The sequence below is a fragment of the Emys orbicularis genome, chromosome 3 (genome assembly GCF_028017835.1).
Source record: "Emys orbicularis isolate rEmyOrb1 chromosome 3, rEmyOrb1.hap1, whole genome shotgun sequence".
Taxonomy (NCBI): Eukaryota; Metazoa; Chordata; order Testudines; family Emydidae; genus Emys; species Emys orbicularis.
Window position 1 is genome coordinate 129,854,671 of NC_088685.1, and position 23,795 is coordinate 129,878,465.

The following is a 23,795-nucleotide window of genomic DNA, read 5'->3' on the forward strand; positions in this document are numbered from 1 at the left end:
CACAGACTATTTTGGCACTAGGGCCTTTGGTTTGGGTTGCTGCTACACCAAGACCAGTTCCAACAAACTCATCATCACACCGGCAGATTCAGAATTGTGACTGGTACTTGAGCACAAGGACAAGATCAAAAGGCGGAATCCATATATAACTTCAGACTTTGAGAGACACCATCGTATAAGGAGGAGAACCACCGTTCTTCCAAGGACAGGATGTATAAGACCTCTGCTAAGGCAGGAGTGATGCACAGGAAGCTGGGATTGGCACCAATGAAGGCCTCAGTGCCAGTTAGGGGCCAGAGAGATGCTCTCAAAGTATCAAGATCCCTCCATTGACATCGTTGGTAACAGAATGGCACCTGGCACTGGAGCTGGCTTTGAGGCATTACCCTAAAGCACCACCATTTGAAGAGTATTATTCTTCTTCTTCACCAGTGTCTGATTATGCTTTTTCCTGGTATTGAACAGTGATGCCTCTCCCCTGCTTTTTTAGAGCAACCCTAGAAGCCTGTACTGGAGAGCCTTCTCACAAAGCATCACCACAAAAGAGATGGTAATGGCATTGAGCCAATCAGCCACAACCAGGTCAGTACTGATATAACATGCTTTCCTGGCCATATGGGCCATATTAGGGACCATACTCTGATGTGTCCTACAGCAGATACCCCTCCTGTATGTCCAGAAAGAGGAGGAGATTAGGCTGTCAAGAGGCATCACTACCCAGGCCACCAACAACAGACTGCAGTGTCAGCACCCAGTGGTGTGAGCAGCAAAAGAACAGTAGCATTCCCATTCTCTATTGAAATAATAATCATTTGTTGTTCAATGAGATTGGTATACTAGCCTCTGCCCCAGCAATTGACTATTTTAAAGCCTTGGAGGATTTCTTATTTTGTATCACTGAGATCATACATACTGAAACAACATTCCTACAAGAGAAATCCCATAAAGTCAACATTTTGACTGCATCACCTAGGATTGCACTCCTCATCAGTGAGGGCATACTAGAACCATCTAAGGAGCTCTGACAAACCTCAGCTACCATTCAGCCCACATCTAAGTGGGTGGAGAAGTGTTATCCGGTGCCCCCAAAAAGCTTTGGCCACTGTCACTCCCACCCAAATCCAGTATTGTTGGTAGTTGCAATAATGCAGGAAATATCTAAATTGATGAAAGGCACACCCAAAGACAGAAATCCCAAAAAGCTAGACCTGTTCGAATGTGAAGCCTACTCATCCAACTCACTGCAACTCCATGTGGCAAACTCCCAAGTGGCGTTTGCCAGTTTGACTTCCTGGTCTGGGAAAAGGTGACTCTCTTCCTGTCAAAAGTATCTTGGGACACTGAGGAATTAGATCATTTAAAGTGTTGCCAGAACAATTCTACAGCTATCCATGAACACCTCTGACACATCTGCGAGGTTGATAACCAAGATGGTGACCCATAAGGCAAGCCTCTTGGCTGTTAGCATCTGAGATATTAAAGAGATGACTAAGAGACCATAAAAGAAGACCTCCTGTTTGAGGTAATAAAGCTCTTCAGCAAAAGAACGGATGAAGTGGTTCACTTAGTAAAAGACTCATGATCCTCCCCAAGGTCACTGGAAATTTATACACCACCATCTTAAGGATGCCATACAAATATCAGCCTTAGCAGAGACAGTAGGCACATCCTTATTCTCAGGATAGGCAACCAGAGTACCCACCATGAAAATGATGGTGATACTCAGGGAAATGGCCATCTTCTGCCTTCTCTGTAACCCAGCCCATCAACTAGGCAGCACATTTGACAGGAATGTGAGGAGTCGCATCAGAACTGATCAGGAGACATCAGCAGTCTTTGGGAGCAGCCTTGCTCCATTCCATTGGGCTTGGACCAATATCATCTCCATCAAATGGGTGTTGGCAATTGTCCACGCCTATCTCATTCACTCCCACACCCATCCACCCTCCTTTCCTGTCTGTCTTCAGAGAGCCTGTTTCAAAAAGTTGCCTTGTTTCATCTAGGAACCACAGATGATGATCCTCAGGATTACAGGGCAAGAGTCTTTCTATTACTGATATTTCCTTATCCTGAAGAAGGGGTGTTTTCATCCTACACTTGAGGAGACTGAACAAATATGTACACCACCTCCGGTTCAGGATAAGCCTTGCCTCCAACATCCCATCTCTTCAGGCTCAAGACTGCTTCCTTGCTTTCAGCTGCAAGATGCATACTTCCGTAGAGCCCTCCACCCAGCCCACAGGAAGTACCTGAGATTTACAGTCTGACCAAATCCCTGCCAGAACAAGGATCTGCCATTCAGACTCAGTGGTAGTGGCTCCTATGTGAAGGTAAGGCTGGATGACTGGCTGATCAGAGGCAGATCTCAGTGGAAGGCACCAGCAATCCTGGAATGCACTATCCCCATTCACACAGCTAGGCCTCCTAGTGAACGACATGATTGACTCAGAGCAGAAAGAACATACCTGCCTAAGGACAGGTCCTAGTCATTACAAGCACTCATACTTCAGCTAACATCAAACATAGCTGACAGTACAAACATGTCATCCAGTGTTAGGCCACAAGTTGGCATGCATGTAAATAACACCACTTGACAGACTTCAGCTCTGGCTCATGTCAGTGTACTCCCTGATGAGACATCAGATGGAAAGAAGGTCTCTGTGCCGTCATATCACTGCAGAATTGGTTTGGTGGTTGGAACCCGTGAAGACATGGAAATGGATACATGTCTCAGTACCCATCCCTGACAAAGACACTGATCATGGATGCATCAGGAACAGATTGGGGGACTCATTTGGGCAAACTAAAAATTAAAGGAACCTGATCTTTAGGCAATATGAGATTTATCTATGAATGTGCTGGAGCTCAGAGCCATCAAACTAGCCTGTATGGCATTCCTGCCTGTCCTCATATTCAGTAGTACAGATTTTCACACACAACATGACAGCTATGCACTACATAAACAATGGAGCGCTTGCTCATCACCCCTTAGCATGAAGGCCATCAAATTCTGGACCTGTGGCCATCAGAATAGACTCCTTCCAGGAGTCAGCAACAATCTAGCAGGCTTCCTGAGCAGGCAATCTGTGACCAATCATGAATGGTCCCTGCATAGATTCATCATGGGGAGTCCCCCATAATAAACTTGTTGGCCACCAGGGACAATGCCAAGTGTCAGAACTTCTGCTTCAGAGGAGGGCTGAGTCCAGGATCATTGCTGGATGTCTTCCTCCTGCAGGTGAACAGGCCTGCTTCTATGCCTTTCCAACAATTCCCAAGAACAAAAGGGACATGGCCATAGTAGTTCTCATAGCTCCATGTTGGCCAAACCAGTTTTGTCTAACAGACCTATTACAGATGTCCATTCAATCACCTATCCTGGATCTGATCCCCCAGCACCATAGTCAAATGCTCCATCCAGATCCAAAGTCACTGTACTTGATTGACAGTGTGGCTGTTGACTGACTGACAATACAACAGATAGATACTGTTCCCTACAAGAATAGGAGATCTTGATACAGAGCAGGAAGAGGCTCTTGATATGGGTAGCTCAATGTGGTCTGAACCCAGTCCAGCCCCTGAACCTCGGATGCTTGACGGCCTATTGCATTTAAAGCCAGCTGGCCTTACATTCAACTCATTTAAGATCCACCTCGTGGCAACTTCAGCTTACCATCCACCTGTTCGTTCATGTGTTAGGTCTGTCCTCATCCAATAGTATTGAAGTTTTTCAAAGGGCTATTACATATTTACCCACTGGTGAGAGAACCTACCCCTGCTTAAGACCTCAATATACTCCTCCTGAGGCTCATGGAGCCTCCATTTGAACCTCTCTGAATGCTTCTTGCATCACCTCTCACTAGACAGTATTCCTAATGACTATGACCACAGCCAGAAGAATGAGTGAAGTTCAAGCTCTTATGTCCAAATGTCCCAATATGACTTTCCATAGGGACACGGTGGTGCTGAGACCCCCACCCAAGTTCATTCCTAAAGTGGTCTTGAAATTTAGTCTGAAGGAATCAGCCATCCTGCCCGTTGTCTTCCCAAGCCACACTCTGTACTATGGAAAAAAGAGAAATGACATTCGCTAGACTTATCCAGTACTTGATTACATTGACAAGACTAAGCCATTCAGGCTATCATCCTGGCTATTTATAGTTTGACCTTTTAGAATGCCCAGCTAAAGCTATCTCATCGTAAAGGATATTGAAATAGATTACACAATGCGTTTTATTGTGTTACCAACTGGCTGGCTGGTATACATTTCCCACCAGACAGAGCACAGACAACGTTCCCTGCCTGCTTCGGTGATGTACCAAGCTCAGAACGAGGCAGCAGTGTGGAATAACACAGTGACTTCTGTCAAAGGCTGTGCCTTGCACTTAGCTGGCAGCGCAGCTGTGAAGTTTGAGGATGCAGTATTGCCGTCACTGTTCAATCGATACAGCTGGCAGACCTCATTCCCACCATTCTGAGAGGGGGTACTTCTCGCCAGTCACCGACAGTGAGATCAATACTGACACACACTTAAAGAAGCAAAATGGTTATTTATCCTACATTTACCGTGGTTCTTTGAGATGAGATTATAGTTGGTGTGGATCCCAGGATCTGCCCTCCATCCCCACATTGAGCCCTCGGATATGGGCTTTGGGTTGCAAAGGAACTGAGGGAGACATGTAACTGCTCTGCCCTGTGTACCATGGCAGGGGAACACAAGGCGGCACAGGGCGCCTGCATAGCCCAGACACACAGCTATTCCAAAAATCTAATCTTGTATGCATGAGGTGCGTGCGCACCTATAGTGGGATCCACACTAACTACATCACCTCAAAGAATCACATTTACTGTAGGGCAAGTAACCATTCTTTTTCAAAACAGTTCCACATCAAAAGTGTTTGGACTCGAGCTGCTGACTAGTGGCTCTTAAGTTGAATTATATTTAAAAGAAAATATGTTTGTAATAAACATTCTCCTTAAATATCAGAAATGCAATCCATGATGAGTCCATCTGTTTTGTTCTAAATAGTATGCTGGAACAGACCCAGCCCTAAAGCCTCTTAAAAATTAATAAATTAGTACTTTATTTTTATCCTTTCAAAATATTTTCCTTTTTCTCTACGCTTGAAATTCTCAACTACAGCCATTTTGAGATTAAGTGTAAAACATGCTGTCACGCAGTCCCCGGGCGATGCTCTGGAACTGCTCCCCACAAAGCCAGTCAGGACTTTAGGGAGCCTCCTCTCCCTCGGAGCAGACTGTCTTCAGGGCAAGAAGCTCTCACGGAGTCAGACGTGACTCTCAGCCAGCCAGTAAAACAGAGGTTTATTAGATGACAGGAACACGGTCTAAAACAGAGCTTGTAGGTACAGAGAACGGGATCCCTCAGCCGGGTCCATTCTGAGGCCCAGCGAGCCAGACAACCCCATCTGCCCTCACTTCCTGTCCCCAGCCAGCTCCAAACTGAAACCCCCTCTAGCCCCTCCTTTCTGGCCTTTGTCTCTTTCCCGGGCCAGGAGGTCACCTGATCTCTTTGTTCACCTTTAGCTATCCCCTTGCAAGGGGGGAAGGGCCCTGGCCATTTGTTGCTAGGAGACAGATTGTCGGCCATTTATGCACACTGGAGACTTAAGAAATGCATAAGGGAAACTGAGGCACCCACACAGTATTCAGAGGAAACATTAAGAACAGTCCCACTTTGTCACACACGCTTCCATCACTTTAAAATGCTGTTACTTTTCTTTCTGATTTGGTACTTCAAAGGCTGTATATGTGTTTAAGTTGAGTAATTCTGGAACCATTATTCACTCTCCATCCACTCCCACCTATCCACCAACTAATAAACCCTTTGCCTTTTAATTACATTTTCCAACCCTGCATTCTGCTGACTTTCATATGCCCTCCCCCCCCCCCCCCCCAAAGAGCATGCAAAAAGTGGAATCTCAAGTGACACATCTAGCAACATTTTTGTTTTTCAGTAAACAATCAGGACCATTTCCAAGTCAGATCCAGTTATATGGGTTTTGGTAACAATTGAACATTGTAGTATGACGCTCCACCTTTAATAACCTTAATAAATAACCCAGACAATTAATTCTGAATACTTTATTTCACACTTTTAAAATAGTCTATAGGAACAGGTTAAACACTCTACCTGATTGCTCAATCTTCTGTGAAGACTGCCTGTGTAAAGTACAAAGCCGTTTGCACAAAATGCAGAATTTGTTGTGCAGCTTACCACCTGTCCATCTCACTAGCACCTCCACTTTATTGTTCTTTACAGCTCTTTTCTGCTATAAATGCTAGCACTGGTAAACCACGCTTCTGCAAACTGCACTCTCCCAGCTTCTTCCACTGGATTACTTAAGGAACCGACTTAAAACATTGGTTCCATCAAATTGGGGCATAAAATCTGACTAATTTTAACAAAATTAGATATGGGTGTGAGAAGCAGACTTCAGACCTAGACTTTTTCAAAGTTGGAGGGGAGGTGGTGGTCAGATATATGGGATTTTGGTCTGAATAAAAGATAATTAATTCTTCATACTACTAAAGTATTAAAAGTGTTTTAAATATGATTTGAGCTACCCCTTTTTAGCTAACTATTGTAATGTACAGTATTAAATTATTAAATGAGTACAATATATGAATATCCAAACTAGTTCTATTCTTTTACTGACATTTAACCTTTTAATTATCTGCGGTTCAAAATACACCAGTGGAAGAAGCAAACATTTCCTTCTGTTTGGAGAAAGGCTCACAAGACATGACATATACTATGTCAGGAAACCAAAAATATCTGAAAACAAATTTGAGAATCATGACAGTTAATTTGACTGTCCTAAAAATACCGGTGATTTAAGAAACATACTTAAAAGCTGACTATGATGATAAAACTTTTTGATTGGAAACCTGTGTTTAGTCTTGTTGCCTTTGGAGAGGATTAATATATTATGTAGAACTGTGTATCTTATATGAATTTAAAACTAAAGGTGCAGTGCTGTAAGTGTTTGTATGAAACAAGACCGATAACTACAGAAATAAGACATGAATAGTCATCCTCTAAACATTACAGGTTACAGAGTTTCCAAATACTTTCACAGCCTGGCTAAATAAAGATAAAATAACTTAAGATAATTGGAATTGGCATACTGGCACTTACTAATACTAGTAATATTTATCCTAGTTAAATTAGCTGGAGTTGCTATTCTTTCTTCAATAAAACCTTGTGACAGAGTTCCACAGAAAAATTGTAACTGCGCATAAGTACATCCTTCTAGACACTTAATATTTGATTTCATTTCTGCATTATAATAAATGAGCCACAAGATAAATAACTTTATCATGATTTGATACATGTCACAGTTTGTTCCAAATATAATTTGCTTTCTTACCCCCTAATTTTATTATTTATCAAGCAAAGTTGCAGTTTTAGGAAGAGACTGATTGCTCTTGACTGAAATCATTGTTCTGGCATTCAGGCAAACCTCCAAAACAGTACTTTTGCAAAGAGCACTGCACCTTTTTAAAAATAAATTGAAGCTTGTTTTGTATTATAACCCATCCTTCAACTGTAACTTTTATATTATTTTGCATAAGGACCAAATTCTTACACTGGATCTACAGGAGCAATTGTTGGAGCCCATGAAGTTTATCGGGATCCAAGAGAGAAAAGATCTAAAAGGTGAAATGAGGAAGTGACTCATGAAATATTAATCTGTATTCAGACTAATTAGCTGACGATCTCTGGAATATTTTTAATTCTTCTTATAATGCCATTTTATACCTATATCTATGTAAATCTTTCTCAATAGAGAATTCAAAAGCTCTTATTTAAGCCTAGAAAAGATTTTCAAAGAGAGTGCTAAGAATATGCAGGACAGTGTAAAACAATTTTACAGTTGGTTCTGGGATATCTTGGATTATCACAAAATAGAATTTGGTTTTATATGCTTTTTCATGCATGTGGTATTTTAAAATAAATTAGTGTTGTGATTGTGTGAGTAAACAGCAGTCATAAGTTGTTTTTGTTTTTTTGTTTTTTTGTTTTTTTGTTTTTTTTTACTACTTCAACCAGATTATAAATTTGCACACACAAGGAAGCAAACATAGTACACTTTATATGGGGTTTTTACTAAGCTTGTGAAGTGGACATCTAACAAAGACTGCATTGCACATGCATGTGTGGCTAATTTAGCTGCATAGTGTATTGAAGGTTCACATTGGCTAAGGCAAGGATACTACAGGAGCCTTTAACTTGGTTCCTGCACATTGTAAGGTGAAAAGGTGTTGTGGTGGCCACTGTGCACTTTGTAAGGTTCACAGAATAGAGACTCACTCTGGTGAGCCTTAAGTGGAGCCAAGTCTGACTGGGTAAGGGCCAGATTTCCAGACATATAAGCTGGTGAGGGAGGAGGACACACGAGAACTGAGTTCTCTCTTGGTGTGGCAGAAATAGTTAACCAGAGAGGTAGGTAGCAGCAAGGATGAAGGAGGAGGCAGCAGGAGCTCTTAGGCCACTCTACACTAGAAACGTTGCCAGTATAGCAATATCAGTTAGGGGGGTGGTTTTTTTTTTTAAATTTGATTTGTTGAATGGTTGGCCAAAGTTGCCAAAGCACTTTTATCGGTTTATTTCACTCTCAAAACCTGTATTGGCAAAAGAACTTTTTTGATTTATATAAGGAGGGCTTGCCAGTATAGCTCTATTAGCAAACCTTTTCTGGTGTAGACTAGGCCTTAGTTACCCTTTCATCCTTTTTGAAAAGTGCCAGGTAATCTCATCCACATGTTCAACTACCAGAGATCGTCATAAGTGACCTCTGTTTAATGGCTCATCTGAATGCCAGCCCTGTAGTGTCCGCATTAAGAAAGAGCCTTGCAGGACTTGAATCTAGATCTTCCCGTTCGAAGGCAAGAGGGCACCAGATAAGATGAGATGGATGCAAAGCTTTGATAGAAAAGGATGTTTAAAATTAAGTTTTGTAACAAACCTTTTGTTTCTTCCAGTCAAGATACAGATTTACCTGGAGCACCAGAGAACTTGACATTCAGGGAGCGCCAACGACTTTTTTCCCAGGGCCAGGACGTATCCAATAAAGTAAAGGCTTCTAGGAAATTAATGGAACTGGAAAATGAGTTGAACACAAAATAAGACAAAAGCACCTTATCAAATGTTACTGAAAGATCTCTAAAAGAAGGGAATGGGATGGGGCTGTTCAAGACGAGGGTGTATTGTCTGTGAAGAGTGAGTTTGATTCCTCTGTATCCAAGACTGTTAATTGAGATTTAGAGATGTTGCAATAGCAAGAATACTGATTACTTTACCAAGAGCTTGTGGTTTATACAATTAAAGCACTGTAAAATTTTAATTCTATGAATCACGTGAAGGTCACTTTTTTCTTTTGTTTTGGGGGTTAACTTTTTCTGCAATAGACCAAGTAGCACTTGTCAAAGATAAGTTCTGTTTCCTGGTCTTTTACAGACATACTTTGTTTTAGCTGCTGAGCAGAGAGAGTGAGAATAGTTTGAACTGCCTAAATTAATCTGTGCACTAGCTGTTAATATCTATAGGTTGTTTGACACAGAAGCCAATCTCTGGGCTGTTTTACAAAGGTCTAATTTATATATACAAGTTTGACATATTGTATGCTGTTCATACAGACTATTATCATATCAGTACAAACCTCTTATCATTACCTAGCATTAGAGTAACAGGATAAAGTCTTCGAGTGAAACAGTTTTAATCCTGTAGGTGTTTTGTTTGGGTCTAAAATGGATGCATAACAGAAACTGTTTAATCCATAACCATGGAAAAGCATATACATAAATACATCCCTCTTGTAAATGAAGTGTCTGGTTTACAAACCTCCTTTTAAAAAAAAAAAACAAAAAAACAAACAAAAAAAAACTGTGGAGATGAAAAACCTTAGGGTTTTGTTTTGTTTAACACTGTATTGAAAGAACAGACTACAACAAGCAATAGATAATAGGCTACCTTAGTGGCCCTATCATAGCTAGGACCAAAATGTTAAATGTTCAAGATGGAGGTAATGATTCCAGGTCCAAAGCTAACAGAACTACGGCATGCATTTTCCAAGGAGGGTAGAATAGAGAGTATTAAGCAAATAGCCACAGAGCATCATTGATGGAGTTTGTTATAGCAGCTGAGCTACATACTACTTTTAGAGAAGAAAAATGGCATAGCATACAGTCCTGTTATTTGAAATATCAAATATGATGTTGCTGGCTGCGAATATGAATTTGTCAGTGAGATGGCTTGACTTATTATCCTGACAGCACACCACCATTATTAATATTGAGAAAGTAGTGCTAGTCAAGCTGTCCTTCATGTATCTGGTTTTACTTGCATCCTCTTATATTGTTATATACTGTAGAGAATCTTCTCAGCAGTTCAAGCTATTTTTACACATTATAATAGCCTTATTTAATTTTAAATTGTTGAATTCTTTTTGTTCCTCCCACTGTTGTTTCTTCAGCTATGCATATATGGCTGATGTTGGGGATAAGGACCTCATCAGAGTTTTTCTCTTTGTGTGACGTTAAGACAAAATATATTATTGTGATTCCAAACAAATTTTCTATTTGCAAAGCCCTAAATTGGGCTTTAGATGATTTTTCTGTATCATATTGTTCTCTTATAAATATATATTTAGGGAATTATGCACACTTCCAAATACAGAGGGGTAGACTTTCACTGCCTTAGAAAAGAAATCACTTTTAATAAGAGTTGTATGATAAATAAATGCAAGTTAATGAAAATTGGAGTGTAAATATTTGTTTTTTACATATTTCAGGTTTCTTATTTGAAAGTGTGCTTTTACCGTTTCACCTGTTAAATATGAAGTAGGAGATTAAACTGATTCAAAGTGTTAATGAAGGATTTGCATGCTTGCTGTGTCTGTTAATCAGGAAAAGCAAGCCTCTCCCAATTTATCTTGAGAACACTAGCAGCCTTACAGTGACAAATACTCTTTTCTTCAGAAAAAAAATTTATGCTGTGGCTGGAATACTGTTGCTGCTAGAATCTGAAAAGGCTTAGCAAAAAAATACATATAAACCTTCAGTTGAGTGGATTTGGCCGCTATTGGGCATTCGGGTCAAGTGTGAATATGTGTAAAAGTGCTTTTCATATTTGTCTGTGCATTATTATGGAAAAACATGAAAACTGCTGTAGTTTCCCATTTCTACTGTATTTCACTTGCAACCTATTTTTAATAAACTTTGTATTGTATTTAACATTACGTTTTATAGAACTTTCTGTAATTGTTTTTTTTATTTAATACTGTATTAACACATTCATGCCATAAATTACTAATACTCTTTATTATACAGCTACCCTATAGGTATTCAAAGAATAGATACATAACTTGCTTTAAAAAAAGTATGTACAAAATCAGTGTAGCCTACATTAGAGTAAATACTGGTTAACTGATAGATCTCAAAAAGTAATTTTAAATGGGGAATCATCCAATGAGATTGATTCAAGTGAGATCCCACAGGATCTGTTCTTGGCCTAATGCAATTCACTATTTTAATCAATAATCTGGACCAAAAATATAAAATCATTACTGGAAAAATTGGAAATTGACACACACATTGGAGGGGTGATTAACGATGTGGACAGGTCAGTTTTACAGATTGACTTAGATTGGTTGGTAAAGTGAATGGCATATTTTAATCCATCCAAATGGAAAGTCGTACATCTAGGGACAAAGAATGTAGATTGCAGTTATAAGATGGGAGACACTATCTTTCAATGCAGTGACATTGAAAAGGACTTGCGGGTCATGGTTGATAACCAGTTGAACATAACCTTGCAGTGCATTAAGAACGAACACAATTCTATAAGCAGAGGAATATCAAATAGAGTAGAAAGGTGGTATTACCTCTGTATATGGCATTAGGAGGCCATTCCTGGAACACTGTGTCCAATTCTAGCATCCACACTTGAGAAAGTCTTCAGTAAAGAGCAGAAAGAACAAGTAGTGAGAGAGTTATGAAGGTCAATGTATTAGTTTATCCAAGATAGGTGACTTGATCACAGTGTACAGTGTAAATTTCTGTATCTTTAAAAAAGATACTTCTAACATGTAATTTTATAAAACTATTTCTTCCCACTCCCCTCCACGCCAGCTTCCTGTTTCTTATAGAACTGCATTGAGGGAGGTTAGTTCATGCATTTCCTAAGAACCAGAGCCTTTCCAGCAGTTTTCATATCCAATACCACGTATGTGCATGGTGCTTTTCTGTAAGAAATCTTTAGACTAGCCCTGAAAATTTTGGGGAAAAACGAGCAATGAGAGGACATAAATACAGGCGTTTCTCATTGCCAAAATGAAGGCACAACTTCCATATTCAGAAAATGTTCCTAAAATAACAACCTGTTTGAAAAATCAAACACCATACCTCCAGAGGGAAAAAGAAGCATTTATTATAACATTGAAAAAAATATATCATTAAATGGTGCACAGGTACCAGTAATTCAGTAGTGGACCCTCCATGACGTAGCATGTGTTACCACGATTAAACAAACTTAATCCATTGTTGTGATTCCTGGAAAGATTTAGCTATTAGTATCTGTGGTGCTGGCAGGTCAGGTGCCAGCTCATGCCAAAGTCCCCAAGCCTCAATTGAATACCAACAAATACATTGCTGGATTCTGTTGGGCTCATCTGTGTGTTACTATTGCTGTAATAGTATTAGAATTACAAGTGTGTGTTCAGTGTTTAGACTTCATGGAATGCTTGTAAATTGCTGCCTGCATTAATCTAACTTATAGCATTTGTATCCCATATTATAAGGTAATAGTTGAGTAATGTTTGCATTGGTAAGCCTCTGTAACTGTAAATCACCAGACAGGAGAGACATGAACTAGTCTGACATGCTGATCCCTGGCAGAAGGTGTTATGTCCTGCCAAACAAGGAAGGCCCACTGACACCAGCCAAACTAGAGTGGAACGTTAAATAGGACAAAATACTTTCTTGTTTACTCGCCCCATCTCTATGAATACCTCTTGCAAGTGAATTCCTCCAGTCAGCTGAGTTTGCAGCTCAAAGCAGAAAGAGGGCAGGGTATAAAAACCCTTAACAACAATATCTTTATGCTGTTTGGACTTGGGATGGGAGGCAAAGATCCCCAGGCATAAGCTGAAGATCCCCAGGCATAAGCTGAAGATCCCCAGTGCTTAGCCTGGGTTAGCCCTAAAGCAGTGTTTTTCAAAATTTGGGTTGCGACCCAGTACTGGGTCGCAGCATGTAAGGCACTGGGTCGCCTTGCTCAGCACCCAGGGACCCTAGCGGCTCCGGTCAGCACCGCCGACCAGGACTTTAAAAGTCCCATCAGCGATGCTGCCCAGCTAAGGCAGGTTAGTGCCTACCTGTTCCGACACAGTGCTGCTCCCCGAAAGCAGCCAGCAGCGGGTCCGGCTTCTAGGCTGGGGGGCCACAGGGCTCCATATGTTGCCCGAGCACCGTGGGGAGCTGGGTGGGGGACAGTGCTTGCGCGTGAGAGCCATGCGGAGCTGCTTGTACGTCTCCACCTAGGAGCTGGACCTGCTGCTGGCCTCTTCCAGGGCACAGTGTGGTACGCGGTGCCAGGACAGACGCGAAGTCTGACTGCATCACAGCTGCACCGCTGACTGGGAGCTGCCAGAGGTAAGTCCACGCCCCAGCCCTGAGCCCCCCAAAACCTCTTCCTGCACCCCAAACTCCTCATCCCCAGCCCAGACCCCCTCCTGCAACCCCAACCGCCTGTCCCAGCCCTGAGCCCTCCCCAAACCCAGAACCCCCTCCTGCACCCCAAACCCCTCCTCCCCAGCCCTGACCCCCTCCCACACCCCAAACCCCTCATCCCCAGCTCCATTGAGTCACAGGCATCAACAATTTTCTTCAACTGGGTCCCCAGAAAAAAGTGAAAATCACGGCCCTAAAGGACATATAGCGCTTGTTTATTATAGAGCATCTATTACTTTTTGAAATTGGAACTCACATAGGAGAGTGAGTGTGTGTGTGTGTGTGTGTGTGTGTATATATATATGTGTATATATATACATACACACACACACACACCCTCTTTAACCTTGTAAATAACACTTTTGTTTCTTTCTCTTTTCTTATAGGATTAGCTACAAGCGTTCTCTTTAGTGTGAGATCTAAAGTGCAATTGACCTGGGGTAAGTGACTGGTGCTTTGGGACTGGGAGTAACCTGAATATTGCTGTGATCCTTGGTGTAAGGGACCAGCAGTCAAAAAAGGCAGGCTTATCACGGTGACAAGACAGATCGGAATACCCAAGGGGACTGTTTGTGACTCCGTGTCAAGGCTGTTAGTGTCTGAGGAGTTTACACTTGATAATTGGTTGGTGAAACTTAAGTATAGAACTCACCATCAATTTGGAATTTGTGCCCTGTTTCCTACAGTTTGCCCTGAGGTTCGTACTTGTGCTCTTGAGCCACTGCAGGACAGCTTGACACTGGCATAGTTGACAGGATTCACATTCAACATGTCAATTAAGTGTATAGATCATAGCCCCAACACTGTTAAAAGTTAAAACTAGATATTGATAGCTTTAAAGAATAGCCACAATGAGTGAACCACAGTTCTATGATGGTCCTGTGGAAAAAAGACCTTGAAAGTTTGTTTGCATTAAGTTTTGACCAGGTGCCGGGGAAGAAAAGGCAGTGTTGCCCAAGGACCCTCCTTTCACACTGTGTAGAGTAGCTCATAACTGGGTGTGCTAATCTCAGGTCAAACTGTCAGAAAACAGGGCAGACACCCCAAACTGGTGGTATATTCTATAATTAGATTTCACCAAGCCAGTAACAGGTATGTACTTCTGGATCACTATATTAGTCTCACCTGTAGTCACAAATGGTCTTCGGCTTTCCAGCGCATCTTGCCACCAGACAAACTAGACTTTCTGATGAAAGGTTATTAAAACCCAAAATCACCTCACATTAGGTTACTCCTAATCCCAAAGGGTTGGTCGCTTACCCCAGGTCAATGGATACTCTGGACAACGCTGGCAGCCAATCTCTCTAATAAACTAACTAAAGGTTTATTAGCTAAGAAAAAGAAATGAGTTATTGAGAGGTTAAAGCAGATAAAATACATTAACCAAGGGAGTCAGTTTGTAAATCCAATGTGATAGCAGAGATGTAGTAATTTTCCATAAATCTCTCAGGATTACCTAGAATAGCTCTAGGGATCTCTGTCAAATCGCTCAGTATTCCACCCTGTCAGAATCCATCAGTCTAGAGATACAGGATCATCCCCCGGATTTATTTTTATAGCTGTTTTCTCCAGAAAGCAATCTGGCAAATGTCTCCACCTCAGCATGTGCTCTTCCTTTGTTGACTAAATGCAGACTGGGCCTGTGGATTTCCCACTGTCGAACACAATGACCCATGCTCTGAAGTTAGCATGCTTCTTCATTTACAGTTCCAAGGCTCCAATCCTGTTTGATAGGCAATCCAATTAGATGCATACGTAATGCATTCAGTTACAGCAATCCAAACAGTCTTTTGTTAGTTTTCATGAAGTTTAAGCATCAAGTAAATACACCTTTGATTTAGGGTTAAGTAAGTCCAGGGCACACATAATGTAATGTGATAGTAAACAATAATATCTACAACAATAACCAGTTATAGGTAAGTGAAGACAATGACATGAACATTTTTTATATCCACACACAAATTAATAGCCATATGCCTCCTAGCCCACTTAACATTTCCTTGATATTCACACACAAGTGAATTGGCCTATGGCTTTGATTTGAGCTTGTCTGTCAGCGTCACACTGAGCTGGTCTGTCAGCATCACACCTCCTTCCACAGATGCCACAAAGGCGACAACTGCAGGGATACTGGCCCAATTGCAGCATCACAGAGCCCAGGAAGTACGTGACCACCAACTGATGGCGGAACTCCATATCAGGGAAACCAAAGCCTGCCAAGGCAGCTGAAGAGAGCCCATTAGACTAGTGGCCTCTGGTGGTTGGGAAGGAGCTGCTACAGCTATTGTCTGCAGCCCAGCGGGATGCATGACAATCCAGCTGGGTTCTGGAAATGCAGACAGGGCTGCTACATGCATGACACTTGACCGCTCTGCACATGCTCATTTGTTATTGCCTGGTTTCTCTGTTCTATCTCTTGTTTTGGGTGGCTGGTGTTGCAGGCCTCTTACATCCTTCTGCCTATGGGAAGCTAAGGTGTGGAAACTACTTTTTAGTACTAAAGGGAAAAAAGGGGTAATGGGGGAGAGAGAGAGATGAGGGCATGCACGGAAAGGGTGCATGAGGGCTAAGTGGCTGAAGCTTAGTGTATGTCTACACTGCACTCAGGAGTTGTGATTGCAACACATGTAGACGTACTCAAGTTAGCTTTGATTGGGCTAGCTGCATAGGCGCCGACTCCATGGCACCCATGCAATAAATAAATAAATAGAAAATCAGTGGGTGCTCCCCCCATCAGTAGATCCCCCTCCCGCTGCAGATCAGCTGTTCAGCAGCATGCAGGAAGTGCTGGAGGGTAGGGGGAGGAGTGAGGGTGAGACGTGCTCAGGGGAGGGGGTTTGGGGGCAGGGCCTGGGGTGGAGCGGGGGTCAAGCACCCCCCAGCAACTTAGAAAGACTGCACCTCTGGCTAGCTCACTAAAAATCGCAATGTAGCTGTACTCAAGCAGCTAGACTGTTCTTTTTAGTGATCTAGTGCAATCAAAGCTAGCTCAGGAATGGCTACATGTGCTGCACTCACCCCTCCTGATGGCAGTGTAGATGTGCCCTAAAGGAAGTACAGTAATGGGGCTATAAATCTGGTCTCCCAAAGCTAGGTTTGTCAGTCTGGGCCAGACCTCGATTTAGCCTAGAGTTCAGCTCAGGCTAGAGTTAACAAAAAAGTTGGGTCTTTGAAAGAGAGATTTATTACCTGAATGGGTGTACCCTCATGTCTTGATAACCTATTTTTTTGTAAGAACTAAACCCAAAAATGGATTCTTGACTTATTTCTGATCTCCCCCTCACTAGTTTTAAATTAATCTGCAGCCCACAATTCCCATGCTATGGCTGCAGCATGACAACTGGTTATTCCAGTATGAAGTTATGATCATAGTTAGGGGGAAAAAATCCTCTTACTGGATATGTCTCAAACAATGTTAGAAGACGGGTTTTACAAAACCAGAAGGAGAAAGCATTTAACACTTATCCAATACAGCTCAAGGGATCAACAAAAATAGCTTGGCAAAAGATCAGGATCCAGGCACCTAAGGCACAGGGAGTGCTAATCTGTTATGAACATCTTAATTAACATTTGTACAGTGTTTTGAAGACAGTGCTATATTTCAGGCTAAGTGTTAGTCCTGCGGGCTGTCCAGGCTCAGACCAGAATTCCACATTTTCTGGGTGGATCTGGCTTCTATTTAAACAAACAAACAAACATGGTGGGTCTTACAGTACTGGGGATGGGAAACCTTGAAACTCTAGCAATCACAACAGACTACAACCGTGTTCACTTGAATGTGATACTGCCTTACAAGGAAACTTTTTTTTCCCCATGTGACTTCAAGATACACATTTAAGTGACCATGTCTGTATAATGAACAAGAAGAAAAGAGATAAAGAAATGCAAGGCAAAGTTTCATGTCAATAGCTTTTCTCACATCAAGCAGGTAAGCAGCTACTGAAGAGTGGTCTACTATCAGGTGTGATGGAAAATGTGCTGTTCAGTGCATTTATGAATCCCATAATCTACATTTTGTATTTTAAATTTTAATGGCTCTCTGGCTGAATACTGTGCATGAGTGAATGTGATTGCATGGAGAATTCCAGGTACCAGTAAGTAACCCAGTTGTCTCTCAGCTTAGAGAAAAAACTACCATCTGCTATAGAGAGTTGCACTGGCAAGTGTGTGAGCGCTGGGTCATTTAGAGGCTAAAAGGTACTGTCAAAACTTGTGAAGGATTTGTTCAAGCATTTATTGGCCATTCTGTTCAACCTCCTGGTTGAAAATAAAAGTATGTCTGTTTGAAACAGTGTGAGTCGTTTAAACAAAATGAAACATGGATCCATGTCCTTGAAGTTTATTTATTGAACATCACTTTACTAGGAAGCAGTAATGAGATCAAATGGTCAGATGTTTTGTAAAGCTTCAATGATTGTGTGTACAAAACTGCAGTCTCTGATTACTATCAAGTGCACTCAGCCAATTTGCTATCTTGTATGCAGTACAAAAAGAATCCAATGATATCCAGTGGTGACAGTCTCATAGGTTTGGTGCTGCAGGGGCAGAATCAGGGTCACTGTTTGGCAGACTGTCAGTGGTCATTTCCATCCTTTTAGTTTCTAGTTACTGCATGCAGGAAGGCCATAATATATACACTCTCATGTTATAATGCTGGATGGGGAGCTGATTAATCTAATGCTCACTGTGTTAGGGTTAATGTGAAGAGCATTAGTAGCTTATGCACCTGATCCTGAGTACTTCCATTATTGTAGGGTTTTATACTGCCACCCATCAGTGAAGTATCTGAATGCTTTCCATGTAAAATGGATAGCAACAGCGAAGTCCCTAATGGACTTCATGAGGGGTATGTCTACACTACGAAATTAGGTCGAATTTATAGAAGTCGGTTGTTTAGAAATAATTTTTATGCAGTCGATTGTGTGTGTCCCCACATAAATGCTCTAAGCAAATTAAGTCGGCGGACTGCATCCACAATACCGAGGCTAGCGTTGACTTCCGGAGCATTGCACTGTGGGTAGCTATCCCACAGTTCCCGCAGTCTCCGCCGCCCATTGGAATTCTGGGTTGAGATCCCAATGCCTGATGAGGCACAAACAGTGTCGCGGGGGATTCTGGGTACATCTCGTCAGGCCCCCTCCCCCCCGTGAGAGCAACGGCAATCGTTTTGCGCCTTTTTTCCTGGGTTACCTGTGCAGACGACATACCACGGCAAGCATGGAGCCCGCTCAGCTCATCTCAGCTCACCATCACCATATGTCATCTGGGTGCCGGCAGACGTGGTACTGCATTGCTACACAGCAGCAGCTAATTGCCTTTTGGTAGCAGATGCTGTATTACGATTGGTATCCGTCATCGTCGTACTCCTCAGTGAATTCGGTCAGAGGCGCCTGGGCAGACGTGTTGTCTTCTGGAGACTCAGTCCTGCCGGCAGTCCTATTGCACCATCTTGACGATGATGGCTAGCAATTGTAATGCAGCATTTTCTGCCAAGCACCCAGAAGATGCTGATGGCTATCAGTCATGCTGCACCGTCTGCTGCCAGCCTAAGATGTAAAAGATAGATGGACCAGATTTGTTCTGTATTCATTTGTTTCCCCCTCCCCCCGTGAAATCAACGGCCTGCTAAACACAGGGTTTTAAGTTCAATCTTTGGGGGGGCCATTCTGTGTGACAGTTGTTTGTGTTTGTGTTTCTCCCTGATGCACAGCTACCTTTGTTGATTTTAATTCCCTGTAAGCCATGTCGTCAGTCGCCCCTCCCTCCCTCCGTTTCGCGGCTTTTTTGAGCCCAGATGCCATAGCACTGGGATAATGGAGCCCGCTCAGATCACCGCTGCAATTATGAGCACTATGAACACCCACGCGCATTATCCTGGAGTATATGCAGAGCCAGAACCTGCCAAGGCAAAACCAGGCGAGGAGGCGACTGCAGCGCAGCGACGAGAGTGATGAAGAAATAGACATGGAGATAGACCTCTCACAAAGTACGGGACCCAGCAATGTGCAAATCATGGTGTTAATGGGGCAGGTTCATGCCGTGGAATGCCGATTCTGGGCCCGGGAAACAAGCACAGACTGGTGGGACCGCATAGTGTTGCAGGTGTGGGACGATTCCCAGTGGCTGCGAAACTTTCGCATGCGTAAGAGCACTTTCATGGAACTTTGTGAGTTGCTTTCCCCTGCCCTGAAGCGCCAGAATACCAGAATGAGAGCAGCCCTCACAGTTGAGAAGTGAGTGGCGATAGCCCTGTGAAAGCTTGCAACGCCAGACAGCTACCGGTCAGTCGGGAATCAATTTGGAGTGGGCAAATCTACTGTGGGGGCTGCTGTGATCCAAGTAGCAAACGCAATCAAAGAGCTGCTGATATCAAGGGTAGTGACTCTGGGAAACGAGCAGGTCATAGTGGATGGCTTTGCTGCAATGGGATTCCCTAACTGTGGTGGGGCGATTGACGGAACCCATATCCCTATCTTGTCACTGGAGCAGCAAGCCAGCAAGTACATAAACCGAAAAGGGTACTTTTCAATGCTGCTGCAAGCCCTGGTGGATCACAAGGGACGTTTCACTAACATCAACGTGGGATGGCCAGGAAAGGTACATGATGCTCGCTTCTTCAGGAACTCTGGTCTGTTTCAAAAGCTGGAGGAAGGGACTTCTTCCCGGACCAGAAAATAACCGTTGGGCATGTTGAAATGCCTATAGTTATCCTTGGGGATCCAGCCTACCCCTTAATGCCATGGCTCATGAAGCCGTACACAGGCAGCCTGGACAGTAGTCAGGACCTGTTCAACTATAGGCTGAGCAAGTGCAGAATGGTGGTATAATGTGCATTTGGACGTTTAAAATCGCGCTGGCGCAGTTTACTGACTCGGATAGACCTCAGCAAAACCAATCTCCCCATTGTTATTGCTGCTTGCTGTGCGCTCCACAATATCTGTGAGAGTAAGGGGGAGACATTTATGGTGGGGTGGGAGGTTGAGGCAAATCGCCTGGCCGCTGATTACACGCAGCCAGACACCACGGTGATTAGAAGAGTACAGCAGGGCACGGTGCACACCAGAGAAGCTTTGAAAACCAGTTTTGTGACTGGCCAGGCTACGGTGTGAAACTTCTGTTTGTTTCTCCTTGATGACCCTCCCCCCCGCCCCCGCTTTTTTGCACTCTGACATTGTCTGCCTCCACGCATTCTGCTGTGCTCTGTCAGCGTGGGAGGACATCTGGAGCTCCGAGAACATATCATCCCGAGTTCGCCGTTTTCTCCTTCTAATCTTCACTAGCCTCTGTGAAGGAGAAACATTTGCAGCTGGTGGAGGAAAAGGGAGAGGTGGTTAAAAAGACACAGAGAACAATAAGTACACTCTTTCACGTTAAATTTTGCTGTTCACATTACACAGCACGTGCTTTCGTTACAAGGTCGCATTTTTCCTCTTATATTGAGGGCCTGCCGGTTTGGTGTGAGAGATCACTCACGCAGTGCCAGGCAACAGAATTCGGCTTGCAGGCAGCCATGGTAAGCCACAGTCTTTTGGCTTTTGTAACCTTCATAACACACACAAACCCAACTAGCCCCCCTCCCCCCTCACACCCAATTCTCTGGGATGATCACTATACCCCTCCCCCCCACCGCATGGCTAACAGCGGGGAATATTTCTGTTCAGCCGAGCAGGAACAGGCACCTCTGAATGTCCCCTTAATAAAATCACCCCATTTCAACCAAGTGACCGTGAATGATATCACTCTCCTGAGGATAACCAAGAGAGATAAGGAATGGAGGTTGTCTGCATGCCAGCAAACACCGGGACCATACGCTGCCATGCTTTGTTATGCAATGATTCCAGACTACGTGCTACTGGCCTGGCGTGGTAAAGTGTCCTACCATGGCGGACGGGATAAGGCAGCCCTCCCCAGAAACCTTTTGCAAAGGCTTTGGGAGTACATGAAGGAGAGCTTTCTGGAGATGTCCTGGAGGATTTCCGCTCCATCCCCATACACATTAACAGACTTTTCCAGTAGCTGTACTGGCCGCGAATGCCAGGGCAAATTAATCATTAAACACGCTTGCTTTTAAACCATGTGTAATATTTACAAAGGTACATTCACCAGAGGTGCCTTGTGTGCCGTCAGGGTCTGGGAGCACGCCTTGGGTGGGTTCGGGGGTTACTGGTTCCAGGTCCAGGGTGAAAAACGTATCCTGGCTGTTGGGGAAATTGGTTTCTCCGCTTCCTTGCTGTGAGCTATCTTCAATGTCTTCATCATCATCTTCCTTGTCCCCAAAACCCGCTTCCGTGTTTCGTGATTCTCCATTGACGGAGTCAAAGCACAGGCTTGGGGTAGTGGTGGCTGCATCCCCTAGCATGGCATGCAGCTCCGCGTAGAAGCGGCATGTCTGCGGCTCTGCCCCGGACCTTCCGTTTGCCTCTCTGGTTTTGTGGTAGGCTTGCCTTAGCTCCTTAATTTTCACGCGGCACTGCTGTGCGTCCCTGTTATGGCCTCTGTCCTTCATGCCCTTTGAGACTTTTTCTAATGTTTTGGCATTTCGTTTACTGCTATGGAGTTCAGCTAGCACTGATTCGTCTCCCCATATGGCGAGCAGATCCCGTACCTCCCGTTCTGTCCATGCTGGAGCTCTTTTGCGATCCTGGGACTCCATCATGGTTACCTGTGCTGATGAGCTCTGCGCAGTCATCACCTGTGCTCTCCATGCTGGGCAAACAGGAAATGAAATTCAAAAGTTCACAGGGCTTTTCCTGTCTACCTGGTCAGTGCATCTGAGTTGAGAGTGCTGTCCAGAGTGGTCACAATGAAGCACTCTGGGATAGCTCCCGGAGGCCAATACCGTCGAATTCTGTCCACACTACCCCAAATCTGACCCGGAAAGGCCGATTTCAGCGCTAATCCCCTCGTCGGAGGTGGAGTAAAGAAATCGGTTTAAAGGGCCCTTTAAGTTGAAAAAAAGGGCTTCGTCGTGTGGACGTGTCCAGGCTTAATTCGATTTAACACTGCTAAATTCGACCTAAACTCGTAGTGTAGACCAGGCCGAAGTCTCTGGCATGTCTCCCTTTTAGCGGTCAAAACTCTGCTTGAGGTAGGGTTCGGGTTTGTTTGGGGGGGGGGCAAGGATTGGAAGGGGTTTAGGAATTAAAGGGGTGTTTGAACTGAGTGTCCCTTATGATAGGAAGGCTCTCTCACAGAGGAAGTTCCGGACACCATTTCCTAAAGACAGCAAGATTGGATTGGCCTGATCTCTAGAAGATTGTTCCATAGCGAAATCCTCTCGACGGAGGATGCTTATCTTGGGCTTTAAGATCTGCAGAGGAGAATAGTTATCTCAGTGGTTCACAGATAAAAATTCAGTATTTAATGTAATAATGACTTGACTAAGATGTGGCTAAGGTCTGTGTACACCCCAAACAGTGACAGTCTCTCCAATTTCTTTCACAGTACCTGAGAAAGTTCTAGACCAGGGATCGGCAACCTTTGGCATGCGGCCCGCCAGGGTAAGCATCCTGGCGGGCCGGGCCATTTTTTTTTACCTGCCGCGTCCGCAGGTTCGGCCGATCGCGGCTCCCACTGGCCGCCATTCACCGCTCCAGGCCAATGGGGGTGGTGGGAAGCTGCAGCCAGTACATCCCTCGGCCCGTGCTGCTTCCCGCAGCCCCCATTGGCCTGGAGCGGCGAACCGCGGCCAGTGGGAGCCACGATCGGCCGAACCTGCGGATGTGGCATGTAAACAATCCGGCCCGGTCCACCAGGGTGCTTACCCTGGCGGGCTGCGGGCCAAAGGTTGCCGATCCCTGTTCTAGACTCTCTCAGTTAATGGAAGGACCCATTGAAAATCTCTGGGGAAACCCCAGTCTCATCCAGTAGGACCTAAATTTGATTCTCAATGCCTGGAGACAACCTCCCTTTGAACCGATGGCTACATGTTCTCTCCTCCATCTCTCAGTCAAGTCTTTGTTCCTCATAGCTATCATTTCAGCTAGATGAATGGGAGAGCTCTGTGCTTTTATGGCTGACTTGCCATATGCCAGCTTTTA

At 43.8% G+C, this 23,795-nt stretch overlaps 1 protein-coding gene across 7 annotated transcripts in view; it reads left to right on the forward strand.

Annotated features, from left to right (window-relative positions):
* Positions 1-9,154, forward strand: part of AFDN (afadin, adherens junction formation factor) — a 213,834-nt gene extending 204,680 nt beyond the window's left edge. For all 7 annotated transcript variants that reach the window (XM_065400880.1, XM_065400877.1, XM_065400878.1 and 4 more), the window contains 2 exons: positions 7,600-7,684; positions 9,010-9,154. In XM_065400880.1, coding sequence (XP_065256952.1) covers positions 7,600-7,684; positions 9,010-9,154 — 230 coding nt within the window. The remainder of the gene's footprint in view (positions 1-7,599; positions 7,685-9,009) is intronic.
* Positions 9,155-23,795: the final 14,641 nt, after the last annotated feature.